The 24,393-nt window shown below is 39.1% G+C and overlaps 1 protein-coding gene across 1 annotated transcript in view; it reads right to left on the bottom strand.

Moving 5' to 3' along the window:
• Window positions 1–15,511: 15,511 nt before the first annotated feature.
• The window catches only part of LOC311609440 (uncharacterized protein), a 42,641-nt gene continuing 33,759 nt past the window's right edge, over window positions 15,512–24,393 (bottom strand). Inside the window, exons 8-11 of the mRNA XM_084802542.1 lie at window positions 21,307–21,414; window positions 19,053–19,179; window positions 16,826–16,997; window positions 15,512–16,024 (exon numbers count right to left, since the gene is read on the bottom strand). Of these exons, the coding sequence (XP_084658668.1) occupies window positions 15,622–16,024; window positions 16,826–16,997; window positions 19,053–19,179; window positions 21,307–21,414 (810 nt within the window). The 3' untranslated portion in view covers window positions 15,512–15,621. The remainder of the gene's footprint in view (window positions 16,025–16,825; window positions 16,998–19,052; window positions 19,180–21,306; window positions 21,415–24,393) is intronic.

The raw sequence follows: 24,393 nt of genomic DNA on the forward strand, positions 1-24,393 counted from the left end.
AGCTTTCTAAAGCAGCAAAAAAAAACAAAAACAAAAAACAAACAAACAAACAAACAAAACACAACAATAACAAAAACGAAAGACAGAAAAGACTCTTTAAAAAGCTCAGCTATGAGATTACCATGCATCCCCTGTGTTTTTAGAGGGCTCTCTTACTTCCTCTTTGCCTAAAAAGAAAGATTATAACATTGCCTCTCCTGTATGATCCATAGAGTTGTGTCTGTGGAGCTCAAGTGGAGGAAGGCACACAGAACAGCTTGCTAACTGGTCACTTCTCCGAGGTGGTCCAGTACCATTTCTATCTTAGGTGTTTTTCTCAACCATGGTTCAAGATTCCTAGGAAATCTCTAGATCAGAAGAAGGTTGGTCTGTATGGATGAATATGGACATTCAGATGACTAAATAATAACTAAATATTATTGTGCAGTTTGGTGTTCTAAACTATTGTTGGACTTCAGAGAACAATGCATGTGAACTAGTTGGGCATTATTGACTCAGCGAGCTCTCAGGAGATGTTTGTTCCTCATGAGAACATTTATCTGTAGGTGTTCCTTTAACCTTCCTCAGAAAGAAAAAAGCTCCCAGCTGGGACCAAGATAGAGGAATTAAGTTTGTCTATATATGTTTGTATCATCTATCATTTCTTCTTTTTTTCTAATTAATGTAAAATTTATAAACAGCACTAAATAAATGTTTTTAGTATATGCAGTATACAATTGGTGAAAGGATTTACTCGTGTTACCCTACTAAGACTATCCTTGTTACTTGTTCTCAACATGGTCATGTTCTTTCACCTGCCTGACCTGGAAAACACTAAACTCTTTTTGTCCGCACAATTTAATCCTTGTTGCAATGCTTTACTTAAGCCTGAGTATGTCCTTTCACTTATAATGTTATATTTGAAGTTTATTTGTATTATTCTTTATCAGTAGTAGAATCTATTTTGTAATAAATTTATATTTTGTAACATAAAGTTTGCACATTGTTTTTCCATTCATCAGTTAAGGAAACTTTGTGTTCTCTTTAATGGTGTGTGTGTGTGTGTGTGTGTGTGTGTGTGTGTGTGTGTGTGTGTGTGTGTGTTTAGGGCATAGTATAGCCCAAACCACTTTGCCATCTGAGTGCTTGAACTATAGATTTACACCAGATTTCTTATCTGTTTCTTCTGATTGCTGATTGCAAATGAAGCTAGCATGACCTTTCACTTTTTCTTATGGACAGAGACACTACTAGGAAGTCCCTCTTTGCTATTCTGTGAAGTCAACATTTCATGATACCAGCTCTGGCCAAAAATATCAGGGAAATAAAATTAGACATCTCTCTTTAATATATACTTAGCAGTACAAAAATAAAATGAAATTCATCAGTGCTTAAACATAGTTTCCCTAGTAGTTTGAATAATAATGGACTCCCATAGGCTCCAATATTTTAATGCTTAATCACTAGATAGTAAAACTGCTTGGTAAGATTAGGAGGTATGGCCTTGTTGGAGAAAGTGTCAGTGGGCTTAAGGATTCAAAGGCCTAAGCTCTCAGCTACTGCGTCATCACCATGCCTGTCTGCTTTCTACAATAATGATCAGAGACTAACTCTATAAAATTGTAAGTCTCCAATTAAATGCTTTCTTTTATAAGTGTTGCCTTCATCATGGTATCTCTTCATAGAAACAAAACAGTAACTAAGACTATTATAAACCACTAATATTTTATTCCAAGAAATATATATACATATATATGTACTTCAATATATAAAAGTCAATCATGTAATGAAACAAATTAATACAATGTAGAGAAAAGAAAATAGAGTAATATGATTAATTCATGATTAATAAAGCTGTGTAAATATTTTCTTTGATGATAACATTGGTCAGACACCTAGTAATAGAAGTAAATTTCACAAACTAGAAAAATAATGACTAAATCTCATAGTTAATGCTACACTCAAGAGAGAACTTGGATCCTCTATAAAGTATAAAATGTGCACATAGGCACTGCTCCATCTCTCTAGGCCCATTTGGAAACATAATGAATCGTCTAATGTGACATTCCTGAAAATAGTAAGCAAGAGGGGAAGAAAAACAATTATGTGAGTTTGCCCACAAGTGTTCTTATTTTCATCTGATCTGCTCAAAATTGCTCCAGAGGCATCTATCCAGGGCAAATAGTCAAAAAACAAATTAAAACACTCAATAGAGAAGAAAGAAATAAAATTATAGCTATTCTTTTAAAAATAATTTTTATATTTAGTTCAATTTCTTTTTAAACGTTTGTATATACACATTTTTAAATTTTGTTCACTTTACATCCCTCCCTCGTAGCCCCCTCCCTCAGTTCCTCCCAGGCCCACCCTCCCTCCTCCCTGCTCTAGTCCTCAGAAAGGAGGAGCCCTCCTCCCCTATCATCTGACCCCAGCCTATCAAGTCTCAATCTGGACAGCCTGCATCCTCTTCCTTTGTAGCCTGGTAAGGCCAACCCCCCCCTCCAGGGGGGAAGTGATCAAGGAGTGGGTACCAGGGTCCATGTCAGAGGTAGCCCCTACTCTCCATATTATGGAATGCACAAGCAGACTGTGCTGCCTATCGACTGCATCTGAGCAGGGGGTTTAGGTCCTCATGATTCATGATCCTTGGTTGGTGCATCAGTCTCTGCAGCAACCCCCCTTGGCCTGATTTGTTCACTCCATTAGTCTCCTTGAGGAACTCTTGTCCCCTCCAATTCCTTCTTTCCCACAACTCTTCCATAAGACTCCCTGTGTTCTACCCCAAAGATTAGCTGTGTGTCTCAGCATTTTCTTCGATTCCTCACTGGATGGAGTCATTCAGAGGACCTCTATCATTGACTCCCATGCTGTTCCTTCTATTCAACTGCTTCTGACGTCTATTCTATTTGCCTTTCTGAATGAGAATTAAGCATTCCTCCTAGGGTCTTCCTTGTTATTTAGTTTCTTTAGGTCTGTGTATTATAGTGTGATTATCCTGTATTATGTGGCTAATATCCACTTATAAGTAGGTACATACCACCAGTGTCTTTCTGGGTCTGGGTTACCTCACTCAGGATGATCTTTTCTAGTTCCATTCAAGTCCCTGAAGTTTTCAAGATTTCCTCATTTTTAATAGCTGAATAGTAATGCACTGTGTAAATGTACCACAGTTTCTTTATCCATTCTTCAGTTAAGGAACATCTAGGTTGCTTCCAGATTCTGGCTATTACTACTAAAATTGCTATGAACATAGTTGAGCAAATGTGCGTGTTATGTGGTGGAGCATCTTTCCAGCATATGCCCAAGAATGGTATAGCTGGGTCTTAAGGTAAAACTATTGCCAGTTTTTCAGAGAAAGTACCAGATTTATTTCCAAAGTAGTCATAAAAGTTTGCACTCCTACCAGAAATGAAAGAATGTTCCATTTCTCCATATCCTTGCCAGCATGTACTGTCACTTGAATTTTTGATCTTAGCCATTCTGATAAGTGTAAGATGGAATCCCAGAGTTGTTTTGATTTACATTTCTCTGATGATTAGGGATATTGAGCATTTCTTTACATGTTTCTTGGCCATATGATATTCCTCTGTTGAGAATTCCCTGTTTAGTTCTGTATCCCATTTTTATTGTATTATTTGGGTTTGTGGTATGTAATCTCTTGAGCTATTTACATAGTGTGAATATTAGCCCTCTGCAAGATGTAGGGTTGGTGAAGATCTTTTCCAAGTCTGTAGGCTGTTGTTTTGTTCTGTTGACAGTGTCCTTTACTTTACAGAAGCTTTTCAGTTTTGTGTGGTCTCATTTACTAATTGTTGATCTTAGAGCCTGAGCTATTGGTGTTCTGTTCAGGAAGTTGTCTCCTGTGTTACTGAGCTCAAGGCTCTTCCCTGCTCTTTCTTCTAACAGATTTAGTGTGCCTGGTTTTATATTGAGGTCTTTAGTCCACTTTGACTTTAGTTTTGTGGAGGGTTATAAATAAGGGTCTATTTGCATTTTTCTACAAGTAGACATCCAGTTTGACCAGTTGTTGAAGATGCTTTTCTCCATTGCATGGTTTTGGCATCTTTGTCAAAAATCAAGTGTCCACAGGTGTGTGGGTTTATTTCTGGGTCTTCAATTCATTTCCATTGATCCATCCATGTGTTTCCATGCCAGGACCATGCAGGTTATATTACTGTTGCTCTATAGTACAGCTTCAGATCAAGGATGGAGATACCTCCAGAAGACCGTTTATTGTATAAGATTGTCTTAGCTATTCAGGGTTTTTTGTTTTTCCATATGAAGTTAAGAATTGTTCTTTCAAGGTCTATAAAAATATTGTGTTGGCATTCTGATAGGAATTGCATTGACGGTGTGGATTGCCTTTGGTAGGATGGTGTTTTATGTTTGTGATGGGTGGGTGTGTGTGTGTGTGTGTGTGTGTGTGTGTGTGTGTGTGTGTGTGTGTGTGTTTCCTTTCTTTTGGTTTTGCAAGTGTGGGGTTATTTACTCCCTGTGTTTCCCTGGGCGTAGTTAGCCTCCCTGGGTTAGAGTTTTCCTTCTAGTATCTTCTGTAGTGCTAGATTTGCGGCAAGGCACTCTTTAACTTGCTTTGTCATAGCATATGTTGTTTTCTCCATCTAAGGTGATTGAAAGTTTTGCTGGGTAAAGTAGTCTGAGATGGCATGTGTGGTCTCTTAGTGTCTGCATGAAATCAGTCCAGGCCCTTCTCGCGCTCATAGTCTCTGTCACGTGTAATTCTAATTAGTTTGCCATTATATTTGGCTTGGCCTTTTTCTCTTGGAGCTGTTAATATTCTTTCTTTGTTCTGTTCATTTAGTGTTTTGATAATTATGTGGCAGGAGGATTTTCTTTTCTGGTCCAATCTATTTGGAGTTCTGTAAGCTTCTTGTATGTTTGTGGGCATTTCTTTCTTTAGGTTGGGGAAGCTTTCTTCTATGATTTTATTGAAAATGTTTTCTGGGCTGTGGAGTTTAGAGTCTTCTCCTTCTTCTATTCTTCTTATCATTAGATCTCATCTCTTTATAGTGTCCCATATTGCTCGGGTGTTTATGGTTTTAGTTTTATCATTTTCTTTTAGTGATGCATTGATAGCTTCAACTATATAGCCTACACTTGAGATTTTTCTCTTCCGTCTCTTATATTCTGTCTGCAGTTCATATTCTTTTCCCTAGGTTTCCCAATGCCAGGATTTCCTCAGATTGTGGTTTTGTTGTTGTTGTTGCTTCTAATTCCCTTTTTAGATCTTGAATACTTTTATTTATTTCTCCCATTTGATTTAATTTTCCTGGAATTCTTTATAGGATTCATTAAAATCATTCATCTGTTTGAATGTATTTTCCTGTGTTTCTCCTTCAAGGCTTCTATCATTTTCATCACCTCAAATTTAAAATTCTTTTCTTACACTTTCTGGGTGTTAGTATCTCCAGAGCTTGCAGAAGGGGGACCACTGGTTTCTGGTGGTGCCATATGGCTTTGAGTTTTGTTGCTTATGTTCTCCCACTGACCTCTAGCCATCTTGTTGTCTCTAGTGTTAGCAGGCCTTGAGGTTCCTTCAATAGCATCAGTGTCTACGTCTCACATGGTCCTGGCAGATCAGAAGCAGGCAAAGAGTGCTTCAAGCCAAAGGCTGTTTGCTAGGACTCACCAGAGGCCTCCTCATGATTGTAGACAATTAATATTGGAGCCTGCACCCAGCTCAGCTCTGCTGGGTTCCCTGTCTGTGTCCTAGTTGGGTCAGGCAGAAGAGGAGCAGGCTGATAGGGCTTCAAGCCGAAAGCTGCTCGGATGCTCCTCAGGTTTCCTTGGTATGGTGGACAAGGTGGGTTGTGGCTGCAGCACTACTCACCTGTGCTGGTTCACTTTCTGTGACCCAGATGGGACAAGTGGGCAGCAGTGGGCAGAGAGAGATCCAAGCCGAAAGCTGCTTGGGTGCCCCTCAGGCCTCTTTGGGATAGCAGATAATGTTACAATTAGCATTTTAAAATAATGTATAATGAAGTAACAATCTAAGAAATTCCAGGTATAAAGCATACAGGAATAAACACTGAATAAAACAAATCTACCAATGCTAGAACTAGAGGATGGAGAAGAAGCCCAGGCCAAAGGCACAGAAAATGTTTTCAACAAAATCACAGAAGAAACTTTTCCTAACCTAAAGAAAAAGGTACTTATTAATACAAAAAGCATACAAAACACCAATTAAACTGGAGCAGACAAGAAATTCTCCACAGCATATAATAACCAAAACACTAAACATATAAAACAAAGAGTATTGAAGGCCATAAGGGGCAAAGACCAAGTAACATATAAAGTAAGACCTGACTTTTCTTCCCTTTTATTAAAATAGATTATTTTCTCATACAATGTACCCTAATTACAGTTTCCCTTCCCTCTACTCTTCCCAACTCTTCCCTACCTTCCCTACCACTCTACAACTTGCTTTCTGTCTCTCATTAGAAAAAAGAGGCTTCTAAAAAGAAAAAGAAAAAAGAGGCTTCTAAGAGATAACAATTGAGCATGACAAAATAAAATATAAGATAAAACAAAACCATCACATCAAAATTGGACAGGAATATATTTTTAACTAAAGTGAAAAAATAAGTCCTTGCGAACTGGAGAACAATATGTTGTTGGATTAGAAACGCTGTGTCTTTGAGCTCAGCTGGAGGTAAATCATTCCCAGGCAAAAATGACCCAGCTATTTTGTTTTGCTTTGCTTTAATTAATGTATTTATCCATTTACTTTATATCCTGATCCTCCACTCCCAGTCCTACCTTCCCTCTTCCCTTTTTTACCCCTACCCTGCTACTCAGAAAAGGGGAACTCCCCCCCAACCTACTCCAGCACATCAAGTCAGACCAAGACTAAGCACTTCCTCTTCTGTGGCCTAGCAAGGCAGCCCCACCAGGGGGAAGTGATCAAAAACCAAGCAACAGAGTGCATGTCAGAGACAGCCCCCACTTCCCTTATCAGAACATATTTTCAACAAAATTATAGAAGAAAATTTCCACAACCTAAAGAAAAAGATACCTTTGTACATGCAAGAGCCCCTACAAACTGTTTACCCTATGTTTCAAAGATGCCTGTGGTGGGAATAGAAAACTAGAAGCCCACAGAAGAGAAAACTCTTCTTGGGACCTTCCTCACTGGCCAGACACTCCTGCTGACAATCTTATACTTATTAAATTCACACCAGGACTTACTATTCTTTAACAGGCTGGCCACTGAGAGTTTGACCATGCTCAACTGAATATATGGGCAACACAAAATGGACTTGATTTTTCTTCTTCTTCTTCTTCTTCTTCTTCTTCTTCTTCTTCTTCTTCTTCTTCTTCTTCTTCTTTTGGTGTGTATGTGTGCGTGTGCATGTGTGTGTGCATGTGTGTGTGTGTGTGTGTGTGTGTGTGTGTGTGTGTGTGTGACAAGGGTTTGGGGTAGACCTTGGAGGACTGTAAAGTGAATGTGATGAGGTGCATTATTTCCAAATAATCAATTAAATATTATGCTAAACTAAAGAAACCAAAATATTTAAGAAAAAATCTGAATCTCAGAAAAAAACCAAAAACCCCATAGCTATTACAGAATAGGTTCTGTTTGGCAACAACTTGGCAATTACTCACTAAGGTAAATTAAGATATCACATAGATCCGCCACTAGTAATGATTCAATAGTAAGAACTTGACAATTTAAAGGCTCAATAATTTAAAAGAACTCAAAATAAAGTTCTATGTGGTAATCATGATTAATTACCACCTCAAAAGGGCATGTGAAGTTCAGGTATTCATCACCTAATAACAGAGAAACCAAAATGTACCCCAGCCACAGAGTATGGAGCTATTCAGCTATAAAGTAAGTGGCATGCTAATGCATTCTGCAGGGCAGGAAAACATCAAATGCAGTTATGCTTGATCTTAGCCAAAAGATCAAGAGGTGACAAAATACGAGTTAAGTCAAAGAAGCCAAAATTAAAAAGTGGAATGCTTTACCATTCTTTCCATATACTGAATGAATAAATTTGTAGAAATAAGCTGACTAGTGATTCCAAGGTTCTGGGAAGGAAGAGGAAGCATTGCTGATTAGTGGCTGTGAGTCCCTGTGAGGTTACTGAAAGTGCTTAGACTGTGTAGATATGGTACCTGGACATCACAGTGGATGCAATAAATGTCAATGATTTTTGAAAATTGCAATGAATTCTATATTTTGTGGATCTCATATCAATCTAAAAAAGACGCAGAGGGAAATTAAAGAGACACAAAGAGGAGGAAGCAAGGGGGGACCGGAAAGTTGAGGCTTGCTCTGCACATTCACTCACAAGCTAGGAATTCTGGCAACCACAGCAGTGAAAGAGGCAAGAAGAAACTCTCCCCAGACTAGTCTAATGCTGAATACATTGTACACTGTTGTGGACAGGATTTGTGTATTCCTGAGCCCCACGACAATCAAAATTAAAGCTATGTCAATTATGTATTACATTAGAATACTTAATGTTTGCTATGTTAAGTACCACTGCAGGTTGTCAATTTGTATCCAGTGCAGGCTTTTATAATGATTTCAGTCAAATCTATAGTAAATAAATAAATACGTGGTAATTTTCCAAATTAAATCACCTAGCAAACTGACATTGTTGTACTGAGTGAGAATTTAGATTAAAAAAACAAAACAAAACAAAACAGCACACTGGAAAATTACTGGTACCTTTGAGTACACAGCACACTAAGCATGGTACACTATAAATCAAAGGGTTACCCTATTGGACCACTAGCTGAATTCAATAAATACTAAATTAGAATATACAATGAATCAAACATCCACTGGTCCACTAAGGATTATGTTGCAAAGACAGTTAATAAAAACAGTCTTCCTTAGTTTTTAATCTAGCTGGGGAAGATAGATAATAAATAAATGGAAAGCAGGCTGTCCAGGTTATTTGTTCTAGGGAATGTGTGTAGTGCTGGGAAGGATGGGTGACACACATGGAGCATAACATGTTCAAGCAAGGACAAAAAGACAGTAACATTTAAAGGAGAGCTACATGGAGGTCGGGAGTATGCCACAAAGAGGGACAGTAAGTACACAGACCCTGAGGCAGGAGCTCGCTTAGAATTATAAATGTATAGCAAGGAAATTAGCACGTATGAAGGATGGGGTGACTAAGTAGCTACAGTTTCATAAAAGCAATATCAACTGAAGGGAACTCCCTTAGGATGACAAAGCACTTACAGAGAGCTCATTAGACAGGACTATGGTTACTATTGTTACGCTTAAGAAATGTTGTTATTTGATGTTTTGAGACAGGGGCTCATGGAGCCCACGCTGACCTGGAGTTCACTATGCAGGAGAGGATCCCTCTGCTGACACCTTACAGAGCTGGGATGTAGGCTTGTGGCCCCACATCTGGTTTAGGTGGTGCTGGGGTCCAGCCCCTCCCTGCACTCATGCATGCTAGGCATGTGCTCTGCCACCAAGCTGTGTCCCCGGCTTCTTGGTGTCTAAGTCAGTATACGAGCCTGGTTGTCCTATACAAACAAGCTGAATTTTTAATGTTTTCCTTTCCTTTTTCTTATACTCTATCTTACCTTTAATTTTTTTTAATGCTTTTATTTTATAGCTTATTGTTGTTTTAGACAGTGCCTCACTATATAAACCTGGCTCATCTGGATCTTGCAATATCAAGCAGATGCCCCCAGAGTCACAGAGATATGCCTGCCTTTGACTCCCACAAGCTGGGCTTCAACGCTTGTTTCACTACACCCAACGTTTTTTGATAAAATTTATGTGAACGTTGTTGGTTTTATAAGAATGATGAGGTCAGAGAGAAACAATAACTTACCTAAGAAGCATTAACCATGTGGTTCTCAATAAAATGTGTCCAAAAAAAAGTACATGCTTTTACTTGAAAGGGGACTCCCTGTTTGGGTTTTTAGAATTTTTTTTTAAGCCAAAAAAGACTAATATTAGGGAGCTGGAGAAATAGCTCAGCGGTTAAAAACCCATTCTGCTCTGGCAGAGGACCTGAGTTTGGTTCCCAGAGGGTATGATGGTGGCTAACAACTGCCTGTAACCCCAGCTCCATCAGCTCTGATGTCTCTTACCTCACTACCACCAACACCCATGTGCACACACCACCACCACAACACACTACACACACACACACACACACACACACATCACACACCACACAAACACATACCAACACACACACTGATGTTCATACACACACATACACAATTGTAAAAAATTAAATAATCTTTTAAAAATAAATAGTAGATAAATATGTTAAAATATTTGATACTACAACTAACTTTCTTTTGTATTGTAATTTGCTCACATTGCATTCCTATTGTTATCCCCTTCGCACCATCTTTCTGTTCCCTGCCCCCCCTCCCCCCGCCCCGTGCCCTCCCTCTTCTGCCCCACCTACTTCTATGTGCCTGTGATAAACGTCCCACATGCATATGCTTGTGTTTTGGATTGTGCCTGAGCACATATTTGTATTGGTGTGTGGCAGAAAAAATACAGTGGAACAAATCAGTAAATCAAAGGGATGAGTAAGGCTTTGCTGGGGAGCATTTGCTTCATGGAACTCCCATTGGGACATTACATGTCTGGACATATAATTTTTCTCTAGATGACAAACTTTTAAGAAGTAAAACTCTCACCATGGGAGTATTTTAAAGTACTGTGGGATTCAAAGAGGAATTTGTTTTCTGGGGAAATTCTGAAATGAATGAAAGGAGGTTAGTATGTACCCCTTAATCCGGGCAGCTGTTGCTTCTTGGACATTTAGAAAGGCTGCTCCTGAAGTTCAGACCACACGAATGACCCGTGAAGCACTTTCCCAGCTTATTAATTTTGTGTATAAGTAAACTAAGTCACAAGGGGGTAGGAAATGGCTCATTCAAGGTCACATGCCTGAAATGAACCTATTTTCCAAATAAGATCATGTGTTTCCTTTGTGAATATGTATAAATGGCTCTGTGTGTGTGTGTGTGTGTGTGTGTGTGTGTGAGAGAGAGAGAGAGAGAGAGAGAGAGAGAGAGAGAGAGAGAGAGAGAGAGAGAGAGATGCAGGTTCATGTGGTATTGAACATCTTCCTCTACTGATCTCCACCTTATTTCTTGAGACAAGGTCTCTCAATAAGCCTTGAATTTGGCTAGGGATGGCTGACCCCGAGATTTCAGAATTTCTTTCTATCATTCTTCCCCCAATGCTACGGTTACAGGTACACATAGCCATGTTCTGTTTTTACTTACTTGCTGCGGATTTTATCTCAGATCCTGTTGCTCTCAAAGTCCCCTTACTCATAAAGCCATCTCCCCATAAGACCTTTAAGTTTCACAGCTTGTACATCCACGTACTAGGCGAATCGTGTGTAGTTAGTCATGTAATCCTCTGACCAACCCCATCAAATTGATTAGTCACAGTGTCCGTTTTTATATTAAGTAATTTCTTACAAGGAAATTGGGTAATTAACTCAGAATTATGCAGACTGCCAGACAAAACTGAACTTTAGGTGTAATCAGGGTGTTATTCATCTTAAGCAATGTTAATGAATTTGGGTTGATTTTTTTTTTTAATCTCGCTTAATTATTCCATTTTCCCAAGCTAGTGCATGGAGTTGAATACTAGAGCAATTAATTTAAAAATGAATTTTTATCAGCAGATAAAAGCTGGATTCCAGCCACACACAAACAGCAAAGCCAATTCTGAAGAAAATGTGTTGCTTTTGGTATAAAATGTAGGGCTCTGAGAATAGCTACATTCGCCCCAATGTATACACAGATTCTTTTTCTTCCTGGGAGAAACTGGCTCCTTATTTAAGTCCCTTGCACCTCATATTATCCATCAGCAGAATGAAAGTGGTCTGAGGCCTTCCTCCAGACCTTATCAGGAGAATTAAAATTGATAATGTACGAGCAATGGTATAGAGTGTGTTGTGTGTCCCTCACAATGCCAGCCAGCATTAGCTGTGGCACTGCTATGTATACAACAGCTCTGGGTAGAAGCAGCAGACATGTAAGAGGATACAAAAACACAAGGCATAAATATAGCACACAAATCGGGATAATGAGCTTTAAAAGTTACTTCCTAAATTTAGGAAATTATTGATGTAACAATAAAGACAGCACTCAGCATATTCAGTCAGTTCACTGGGGCTGAATCTGGTAAACATGACTAATTTATGCCAGTTTAACAATCTAAATAAGCTGGAATAGTGCATTTCCTCTCAAAGAAAAGAATTGTTATGCTAATTTATGCTAATTATTAGAGCTGTATTCTCATCCTTTGAATTATGGATTTCTTGTGGAGTAATAATTCCTTGCCATGAGGTAAGGATGTGTAGCTCTGCTCTCCATTCTTACTCACTAGGTCCCTGAGCTGCATTCCTCCCTCAACCTTGGCCCTCAGCCAATTTAGGACAAACAAAATGTCTATAGGCATTACCAAGTGTCACCTGGGGTCAAAAAGTGTCCCCTGAACAATCACTATTGGATTAGAAAAATCAGACTCACTGTACCAATACTTTTTAATCCATGAATTTATAAATCTGTAGTGACTCACAAATTTGGAACATGTGAGATCATTTTGTGCTGGAATAACACAGTTTAAATGTAATTTCGCTCAGGACCACAGTTGAGATGGGATAATAAAAAAAAATGACAAACCACGTCTGTGTTTTAACTCATCTTTTGTGCTCTGGCTGTTACTTATAAGCCAATTAAAGTATGTAATTTTACAAAATTTAGACTATATATACTTGTGAAGAATGTCATGGAGATTTTGATTAGGATTACACTGAATCTGCAAATGGCTTTTGGTAGGATGGCCATTTTCATAGTATTAATCCTACCAATCCATGAGCATGGGGGAATATCTAATGTCTTCATCCATCTCTTTCTTCAAGATTTAAAGCTTTTATTGCAGAAGTCATATAACTTAATTACTGTAGCATGTAAACACTGGATACACTGATACATCCTGAGGTCAGAGAACAGTGTTTGAAATACACATTGACACTGTATGGCTTTTCACATATCTATTTTTTTGTGACTGACAATCAACTTAATGTAAGAGCATATGAGGATTTCCCACCAATCACATGACCAATGAAAGATAACTGAAAATGACAATGAGTGAGTGACACTGATGAATGCTTTAAAGATATGATATGTCTACTTGGGTGCCCAGCATGGAGACTAGGCATACAGTAAATGGATCACAAGAAGTCTAAGAATGTGCCCTTGTTCTGGAAGCTCCCGGAGCAGATAAGCCTAAGAGTGCCAGAAATGGTGATATACCCATGCAATCTCAGCAAATGGAAGGTAGAGACAGAACTAGCATTAATGTAAAGTCATCCTCAGCTACACCATGAGTTTGTGACCAACCTTGATTTTGCAAAACCCTAGCTCGAGAGATCAACAACAGTGGAGAAATAAAAATTCAAAGAAAGGAACTAACACAAAGAAGCTTAAAAGAGAGATGAAAAGGATGTAAATGACTTTATTTCAGTGTGATGAAAAACTAGGTCCTCCTTAGAATGGTAAATGCATAGAAGTTTTACAAAGGAGAATGGAATAGGAATTTTCATCTATAGTCCTGGGGAAGAAATGTTCATTATTTCTCTAAACAAATGGTTCTGAAAGCATAGTTGCTAGACTGACAGTATCAGAATCAATGGAAAACTCGTTAGAAATGTAAAATCTAGAGGTCTTATCTTGATTATTATGTCACAGAAAGTAGATGTGAAACCCCAGTCTGACTTGTAAAATATGTACCTCCATCCCTCCCTCATTTCCTCCGTTAACTTGTCACAGGGTCTCCCATTTTCTGAGGATAATCTTGAAATTCCTAGATCCAAGGTATCTTATGTTGGCCTCCTGAGTATCTGGGGCTGCAGATGTACACCAACACTGGCTACTATGCCAGGTGATTCTGATGCATGCGCAAATTTGAGGACCAAAACTATCAGCCAATGTTTCCTAACCAGTGACCACTTTGCCTCCAAACTTTAATATCTGCAGATATTCCCACTTATCAAAAAGGGGGGGGGGGACAGGAAGACAGGTCAGCAGGTGAAGTGCTTGCTGTATAAGCATGAAAACCCAAGTTTGGATCTCCAGTGCCCACATAAAAAGCTGGGCACAGCAATGTTTACCTGTAATCATAGTGCTGGGGAAGCAGAAATGGGGGATCCTGGGGCCTTGCTACCCAGCCAGTCTAGCTGAATTGACAAGGTGCAGGTTCACTGAGCAACAGTCTCAAAAAGGTGGAGTTGGAATAAAATAGATGACATTTCACCTCTCTGTGCACATACATGCAGAGGGGAAGAGAGCGAGAGAAAGAGAGAGAGAGAGAGAGAGAGAGAGAGAGAGAGAGAGAGAGAGAGAACAGAAGAGAAGAGAAGAGAAGAGAAGAGAAGAGAAGAGAAGAGAAGAGAAGAGAAGGGAAGAGGACAATTAGTAAAAAGAGTGATAGAGGATGCCACTCCTGCCTGGTGGGAAGGAACCTGGCTAACATCCTAGTCTCCAAAGTACATAGTCATACAGTGATACATGTCCAGGGTGGCAAAACTGAGAAACCCTGCTATCAACTGAACCTCTAGTGTCTTCACTTCCCAAGAAATTAAACCTGAGCCGATACTTTGGGCTTTGTGGGGGTAAGACTAGAGCCTTAATTCTACAACATAACATTTTAGAGATGAAAAGGGAAGGTGTCATCTTCATCACAGAGCACTTTGCTGTACAGTGGTGTTACAGAGAAATGTCCCAACCTAGGAGTTCTCCCCTGCTGTTCCCACCAGCAACACACCTTCTCATGACAAAACTCTGTGCTGGATAGAGCTCAGGCACCAGACATAACATGGAAGAAGAGATGGGACAACAAATGTCCCAGCTGGGCTTCTCTGCCCTCAGCTCCTACCTGGGTGCATCCATATTTTACTCTCCATAACTTATCCCTTGCTCTCCTCAGAGCAAGACATTCAGCTTATGCGTGTGCAATCAACCACAGACTCTATTTACACCTTCAGGGTTGCAATAGGTTGGGAAGCCAAGCCTTTGGATGCCACATTGCATTATTTTCTCAGCGCTGAGAAGGGACTGGAAAATATCTTTCTTTGCTGTTTTATGTAGATTATGTTTAATCTGATAAACTGTCTGATCCATGTATGATGTATTTAACATATCTATGAAGCAGCTAACAAAGGACTGGCTACTTTCTAAAGACCTGCTGAGGAGAATCCACTTGCTGATCCCTGAAGGAAAGGCTATAGACAGAAAGGAATACGCCACAGTATCTAGAAAACAGTCTCTCCATCACTAGCAAGAAGCCTGCAAGTTTTGCACTGTAGCTTCTAGGAGGAGCCACTTGGAGCCTTGAGCAGCTGATAAGAGAGTATCATATAGATCCCAGAAGTGTGAAGGGTCTAAATTACATGAGTTCAGTAGAGAAACATACAGGCTTGCTTCAGTTCTATCGCAGATCTGACAGTCATTAACTGCTTCCCCAGAGCACAGACAGCATCACTCCTTTGCAGCTGGTTACCATTTATTCTTTCTTTTTGGTCACCTCTACTCTTTGTCCACTATCCCATTACATGCCCAGGCCCACCCAACATCATCTTGTGTTCAAGGCCAGCTTCACACAGGCACACACATCCATTGGTTCCAAGCACAGGGCATGGGGACATGCTGCAGTGAGTAGCTCATTTTTTGCATGGCTGTATTACTCTTGTCTGTATGAGAATAAACAGGAAAGCCACGTTTCTTCATAGTCTGTTCTTGTGAATAGACAACAAAGGAGACAAGACCTTGGGCCCGGTACTCAGGTATGGTGCCTCCCATTCGCATCTCTCCAGTTTGGTCCATTAGGGTCCAGGATGCAGGGGTTCCCTCAGGCCCCAGGACACAGGAACTTGGGAAATGCTTTATACAGCGCTCGATGAATCTCTGGCTCCTCTCATTTCCACCAAAAAGCCAGAATTTATTCACCAAGGCAGCATGGGTAGCATCCAAGGATGAAAGTTTGAACATATCTTGATTGCTATATAGGATCCAAGAGGAAAGCAAAGACTGTGAGTAGAAAGATATATGTTTGTTCCTATATCTGGTATATTGAGGGACAGAGCATTGGAAGCAACAACTGCAAAGTTCTGGATATAAATGAACTTATGCTAGGGAGACAGAAAGACCATTGCGGTTGGAAGAAATGAGCAAGAATAACAAATGTCAGAACAGTGGACAGAGGACTCGACTCTTACAATAATGTAAATAGAGAGGTACGAAATCTGATATACTTTCATAGGTTATTCTTATCATTTTTCATTTTCTCTTCTCCATTTATTTAATGATTGCAGAAGGGCTGAATAGGAGTGCATGGATGTACTCATACTGGATATAGAGAACTTGTGGGAGATGGTTCTCTCCTTTCACCATGTTGGCCCCAGGGATTGAATTCAGTAACCCAGTTGGTCATCCTTGGCCATCTAAGCCCTTAATGAACCAATTTGCTGGCACTATTATAATTCAAACTTTTAAAAAGTTTATTCTTTAATCATTCCACATACATATGTCACATATGTTGGTTTTTACCCACTCTTAATTGCCTTCATTCTACTCTCCGCCCCCCCCCCACTCTATTGGACCTCTTCACAAGTTCCTTTCCTTTAATTTCTTTTGCGTGTGTAGTGTGACCAACTGAATTTAAATAAAGTTGCTTGTATGAGCATGGATGGAGCTCATCTACTAGGGTGTGGGCATCAAAGACCAGAGTAAAATCAGGGCCAGGCAGTGAAATTGTAGGAGAAAGATGTGAGGAATATACAGGAGCTCTTGTCAAACTCACATGGCCTTAGGCTTGCCACTAGCCGGTGATAAATTCTTTGTATCCAAAAAAGAAGGGAACAGGTTCTTGATGGTCTCTGGTGACACATAAAGGATGTTTTCTGAGTGTTTGACTTGCAAAGATCGAATGTTTGCAAGATTTTGTATTGCCTCATTCAGGTGGGTCTGAGAACCTAGATCAGATTTTAAGGAAACATATAATGAATTTATAAGGAGAGAAGTAATGGTTAGATACATTCAGAGGGCTCTGCAATGGGGTAGGAAGTGTGAGATTTCAGACAAGATCTTGACTGTGGTCATGCTGGTGTGAATGGGCATATATAGTCATGGCTGACATAATGTTCTCTGTCTTATAAAAATGAAAACATAAAAGGGAATGAGCTAATTAATAGTTATTTTTTAAGTAGACCAAGACTGAAATGAGGTTATTTGAGCTACATCATTGTGTAGTTTTGAAAACCGAACAGGAGTTATAAAACATGGTAACCATCATCTTCTAACTCATGTCCCCAAGGTGAGGGATTATTGAGGCAATGATTCGGAATTTAACCATAATTCCTTGCTTCTATTCTCTAGAGTGGTCCCCTCCTAAACTCCATCTGGCCAATGGGAATAATAAATTTATGCAAGGAAACACTTAACAGATTAGACCTTGGGACTTTCTCTTTTTGATCCCACTTACCTTGATACTATATTTAAACTAGCCTAGGCTAGGTGGCTAGAGACATATTGCACCATCATCACAACCAACATCTAGCACTGACTGACAGCCAGAACCAACATCTAGACATATGAATGAGTCTATGGTGAAGCAACAAGTATTGAGTCCTCCAACCAATATATGATGCATGAATAAACGCAGCAGGGACCAGCAATTAACTGCTTGTAAAGACCAAACTCGTTATGAGTTTTCTACTACAGCAAACAATAACTGACCTATCCTCTTGTTGTTGTTTCATACTGTTGCTGTTACACAACACCATAATGAAAGTCAACTTGGGACAAAAGGGTTTATTTGGCTTATACTTCCAGGTCACAATCCATCACTGAGGAAAGTCAGGGCAGGATCCACAGAAGACCTTCTTGCTGACTTGTTCTCCATATCATTCACATCCCACATTCAACTAGCTTTCTTATACAACCCAAGACCACTTGTCTAGGGTTGGTATTATCCATAGTGGCCAGAGCCATCCTCCATTAATTAACAATTAAAACAATGCCCTGCAGATATCCTCACAAAGCCAACCAGATCTTGGCAATTACCCAAATGAGGCAACACTTCCCAGGTGACTCTAGCTTGCATCAAGCTGGCAATTAGCGCTAACCAAGCCACCCAGTATTACAGTAAGCTCCTCCTGTTCAAAACTTTAGTGTCTTGTGTTTTGGAACTGTTATTACTCAGATATTTATATGCAAAGACTATGATCTCACAGAGGGCAAGGCATAAGGATAAGACACCTGTGGCATCACAAACTGTCAATCTCACTACAGACATGGGATTCCAGAGGTGAAGCTATACTCCTGCACCCACACTTTTCCTAAGGATCCTGGATACATCTATAAAGTGGGCCATATATTGCTGGGACTAGGAGTTATTGTGATGGCTGGTCTGTTGTCAACTTGGTAGAATTTAGAACCATCTAAAAGGCAAACCTGTGGAAGAGCCTGGAAGAGGATTCAATGAGGGAGGAAGACCCATCCTCAAATTGGTTCACACCTTTATGGGTAGCCAGATGAAGAGGGGTCTGAGAAAAAAGCAATGTCCCCCTATTGTCTACTGTCTGCCATCATTACTGCTGTCCTCCGCTGACATCAGACTCAGGCTCTTCAGCTTTCCAAAGTGGGCACAGTACCTATGGCTCTCCAGGAAAATCCAGACTGTTAGCACCAAATTACAATTGCCAAAGTATGCAACTTTATGGATCGGATAGCTATGGAGTTGAGTTCTCTGTCCCTCCAACGTGTAGATAGCTGCTATTGGCTACAGTCCCTTTCATGTAAATGAAGCTTTAAGTCCCTTTTTATTATATATATAAATATATATAAATGTATATGCATTCTATAGATTCTGTTCCTCTGGAGAACTCTGTCTAATATTTTCCTTTTTACAAGTAGATATAATGATGGACATCTGGCTGATGTCATTGGTGGTTGGTAGGGGTGATATGGGGGTGGACCTTTTGAGACAAGACACAGAAGTGACTGGGTCAATTTCCCATTGCCCATACTTTGAATTTGCAGATGCTGTTTCCAGTTGATAACTTCTGAGGAGCCCAGAAACTCCTGAGAGTTCTGGGGGTCCTTGGAGTAGATTTGGTAAGTATTGGTGTAGTAATCAAGGTCATCTGCCATGTCCTGTTATCACAGAGAAAGGAGAGATAACGCACATTGTTTATCATTTATAATTGTAGCGCTAGTCTCATTATACCTTAATATTTTAAAATTAATTTACTATTTTATGTATATGGGTGTCTTGCTTGCATGCGTGTCTATCCACTTCATGCATGCTTGGTCTCAGGGAGGCTAGAAGATGGCACTGGATCTCCTGGAAGTGGAGTTACAGATGCTGTGAACTATTGTGTGAGTGCTGAGAATTAAACCAGGTCCTCTGAATAAGCAGCCAGTGCTCTTAACCACTGTAGCATCTCTGCTGCTCTATACAGTAATGATTTTAGGTAAGAAAAAGTTAGTACTTTTATTAGTACAATCTTATTATTTCTGAATCATTTAAACTGTGAAATTCAAATATTTAAACTAGACTAGAACATTCCAGAATAATATCTACTAAAAATATATTACATTAACATTTCTAATCAAGAGTACAGACAGACATTTAGAATGTGTGTTTTTGTTGCAAGATTGAAGGAAAGCTTCTGTTGTGAGATTAAATTTTACTATAAGTCAGGTATGTTCAGAACATACAAACCCAAGCATTCTAGCACTGATTTTTATACAGACAATTCTAAGTTAAAATTTCTTTATATGTAATAAAAACCAAAGCTAAGTACAAATAATAAATACTTTTTTATTACAAATTTGTTATAGTTAATCAAAGGATAGCTTGAGGAAAAAACTATATATTTAGAAAGATACATTTTAATTTTTAAGTAATAGGTGAAATTATCTTGTACAAAGTGGAAGAGGAAACTATTACAACTAGGGCAGAATTAGAAAAAGATTTAAAGCAAGAATTGAAAAATAAAGAAGCAAAAGTACATTTACGAGTCAGCAATGCTGTGATTATCTTGTTGCTTAAGATAAAATACAAAACATTAAATAATTTTACTTCAGTTCTGTTTTTATTTAATGCAAATTTTTCTGCTCTTGTTCAGTATAGTTACATATCAATACCCTGCTTCATACTAAACACATAGTCCATATTTACATTTTATATTCTATTTATTTGTATTTCATACCCTTTTAAACTTTGGATGTTTTAAAGCTCTACATAAAATTGTGTGTGATTACTATGCATGTCTTACGGTATAGACAAGCACTGCTTAACAGTGGCAATGTGTTCTGAGAAGGGAGATATCGCATGCTTTTGTTGGCTGAGTATCATAGATTGTGATCAAACAAATTAAAATGGTCACCATGTATTAAGAGACATACTGTGTGTGTGTGTGTGTGTGTGTGTGTGTGTGTGTGTGTGTGTGTGTGTGTGTGTTGCACATGTGTATAGTTACATGCGGAGGCAGACAGAGAACTTTGTGTATCCTTCCTTGGGTGCCATCCGTGTTTTTTCCCTCAGCAAGGTCTATCACTGCCTTGGAACATGCCTAGCAAGCTAGCTGGCTGGTTGATAAGCCCCATAGATCCACCAGCCTTGTCTCTTCAGCACCAGGCTTGCAAACACACGTTGGCACACCTGGCTTTTACACATGGGTTTCTGGGCTCAAACTCTGGGCCCCATGCTTTTGTAGTCAATGTATTTTGATGAGGCCATTGACATACATTTGGTCCACCATAAACTGAAAAACCATTGGGGAACATATTGCTGTGTATATATGTTGTGGCATGTATAATCCTAGCTAATTAAAATATACCGTTGTGAAACTTCTGGTATAATACTTCACATCTTTCCCATCGTTTTCAGAATAAAATGTAGTTAGTCACAATGCTATACAGTAGATCTCTTTACCCTATTCTTCCGTTTTAAGTGTAATTTTGTGTCTTTTCACAAATGGTGCCCCTGATTTCCCAGAGCATTGCAGTCTCTAAAAACTACCATTAAATTCTTATACCCTTGGCCATTTATGGGATCAACTCTATTTTTTTGAGATTACAATCTACTTACATTTCTCTCTTCCCATTCCTCCCTCTAACCCCGCTCCCCATATACATCTCTCTTCCAAATTCCTGGCCTCTTTTTTTTTTATTAATTGTTATTATATGTGCATATATGTATACCTGCATATTCCTAAATGTAACCTGGGATAAACTTTCTTAGAATGACTTTTTTTTCCACGCCTGTCTCCTTACCTGTTCTTGAGGACGGACAACCACTGTGTTAAAATCAGGCCACTTGTCGACTAAGGCTTTTAGGTTGAATGGGTTTCCATGGCTCATGTGATAGATGGTCCCATAAACCTGCAAGGAGGTGAGATGCTTGGTTTCTTGAGAGGGATGAAAGAGAACATTTTGTAATCAGGACAGAGATTACTCCTATGAAAGTGTGGCAGTTGGTAATGACAAAGAGGTAAGGAAGAATCTGGGCCAAACAATCCAATGCATTACCTTTTTAAACTTCAACTCATAAAAAATTTGTCTTCAAATATGAATCATAACATATATAGTAAAATAGACAGATAAATAAAATGAATGGTTTTTTAGTAACAACCTTTTTTATGGATATTCCAAACTCCTGTTAAGAGAAGGTGTGTGCCCTTAGTAAGTGACTAAGAAATTATGCATTTCCTTATGGAGTCTGAGAAGCTGAGAAAGCCACCTCCTCTCACTCAGTGGGCTCAACAAAGCCACCAACAAACATCCAGAGTTTTCTCAAAATGTTCGACATTCACTTTTAGTATAAGGAATAAAGAAATTTATATTTTAAAGTCCTGTATCACAGAGCATGTTTTTAAAAAGGTTTTAGCCTTCAGAATTTCTGAAAATAGTTGTTTAACATAAAAATAACTAAAGCTAGCTGGCCATAGAGTGTCAAATGATATAAATCTGAGGAAAATTTGCTTTCACTCTGAGAAATTTTCTGACTCGTGTGGATTGCCTTGGTACATAGAAGATCTTGGCTCAGACCAGTGGGTTTTACTAAAATGGGAGGTTTTGGTTTTAGTTTGATTTGAAGTAGATTTATTTGGGTAGTAAATAACAGGATTGATTCCCTCATTAGTCTATCGTTAATGAATGAAAATAAAACAAAACAATCTATAAATAAAAGAATGTTAATTTTTATAAAAAGGCAGTGGCCAATCTACTAGAGAAAAAATAGAACTGAATTCACTCATCTTATCTTAAATGGATGCATTTTGTAGGGAATGTCTCATGGAGTAGCACAAATCTGGAAATATGTTTTCTTTAAGGCACACACATGCATGCACAGAAAACATTCATACATTCACACATAAACATGGGCACAAATACACAGAAAGATATACAAACAAATGAAATATATGAACAATTTCTACATACATATAAACAAACAAGTATACAGTGTAAGGAAACACACATGCATCCATACACAGAAACACACATATATATTAATATACACAAACCTACATGTACACATACACTCACAGAGATAAGCATACACACAAACACCTGCACACATACACACATATACCACACACAAACATATATACGCATACACAGCACACACAGAAAACCATACACACAAACACTGGTGCACACACATTCGTATATGCATCACACACACAAACATACACATACACACACCCATGACACACAGCACACACAAATACAGTTGTTATGCTCAAGCTTAATTAGAGTGGGCCTCACATCATTTGTTTGGAAAAAAAATCAATAGAGACACCTTCACACAGCTCAGATGTAAGCATTTATACCTGTCTACATGGTTTAGTCAACCAGAGGGTCTTTGATCAGTTGTAATGGGCTTTGGGGTGAAAATGGGAGACAGCGCCCAGTGTGATGTCCACTAGATTCAGAGCAACAGACCCATTACTAACTCCAATCACACTCAAGATGGTGTACCTTTTGCATGGTAAACATTCTTCTAAAAATGAACTAATTAAACATTAGTGTGTTCCTCCTCAGTTAACTGTGGAGGAAAACTAGAGGAAATCTCAAGGGCTTCTAAGGAGGGGCTCTTGAGAAGAAACAACAGGAAACTTCTTCAGCGAGCAAAGGGCAAAGTCCATGTATGCAAAAGACTGCAACTCACTGCTAGCGAGATATTGGGGAAATAGCTGCCCCTGCATATTCTTACATTGTATGTATGTATCTTTGTATGTATGTATTTATTTACTTTAGTAGTGGTGGTGGTTGTGGTGGTGGTGGTGGTGGTGGTGGTGGTGGTGGTGGTGTGTGTGTGTGTGTGTGTGTGTGTGTGTGTGTGTGTGTGTCAGCACATCTGTGGAGGTCAGATGATAACTCTTAAGAGTTACTACTTTCCTGCTACAAAGTGGGGTCTGGAGATCACTCAAGTCATCAGTCTTGCCTGTCTCCTGAGACAGGTGCTATCATACTATTTTAAACTACTTATTTGTATCTCCATATCTTTTTTATGGAGTTCCAGGCTGTAGTTAAGCTCCTTGGCATGATATTTTCCTTCTAGTACCTTTTGTAGGGGTGCATTTGTGTATAGATATTGTTTAAATTTGGTTTTGTTATGGAATATCTTGTTTTGTTCATCTATGGCAATTGAAAGTTTTGCTGGGTATAGTAGTCTCAGCTAGTATCTGTGGTCTCTTAGAGTCTGCAAGACATCTTCCCTGGACCCTCTGGCTTTAGAGTCACTGTTGAGAAGTTGGGCATGATTCTAATAGGGCTGCCTTTATAAGTTACTTGGCTTTTTCACTTGCAGCTTTTACTATTCTTTTTGTTGTTGTTGTTGCTGTTGTTGTTGTTGTTGTTCTGTGTGCTTAGTGTTTTTATTATTATGAGGCAAGAAAACATTCTTTTCTGGTCCAATATTTTTGGTGTTCTGTAAGTGTCTTGTAACTTTATAGGTATGTCCCTCTTTTTTTTATATACCAAATGTTTAATTCTTTTTTATTAATTTATTCTTGTTACATCTCAATGGTTATCCCATCCCTTGTATCCTCCCATTCTTCCCTCCCTCCCATTTTCCCCTTACTCCCCTCCCCTATGACTATGCCTGAGGAGGACTTCCTCCCCCTTTATATGCTCATAGGGTATCAAGTCTCTTCTTGGTAGCCTGCTGTCATTCCTCTGAGTGCCACCAGGTCTCCCCCTCCAGGGGACATGGTCAAATATGAGGCACCAAAGTACGTGTGAAAGTCATACCCCACTCTCCACTCAACTGTGGAGAATGTCCTGTCCATCGGCTAGATCTGGGTAGGGGTTTGAAGTTTTTGGCCTGTATTGTCCTTGGCTGGTGCCATAATTTGA

Source organism: Acomys minous, assembly GCF_964271855.1.
Source record: "Acomys minous genome assembly, chromosome: 2".
Classification (NCBI taxonomy): domain Eukaryota; kingdom Metazoa; phylum Chordata; class Mammalia; order Rodentia; family Muridae; genus Acomys; species Acomys minous.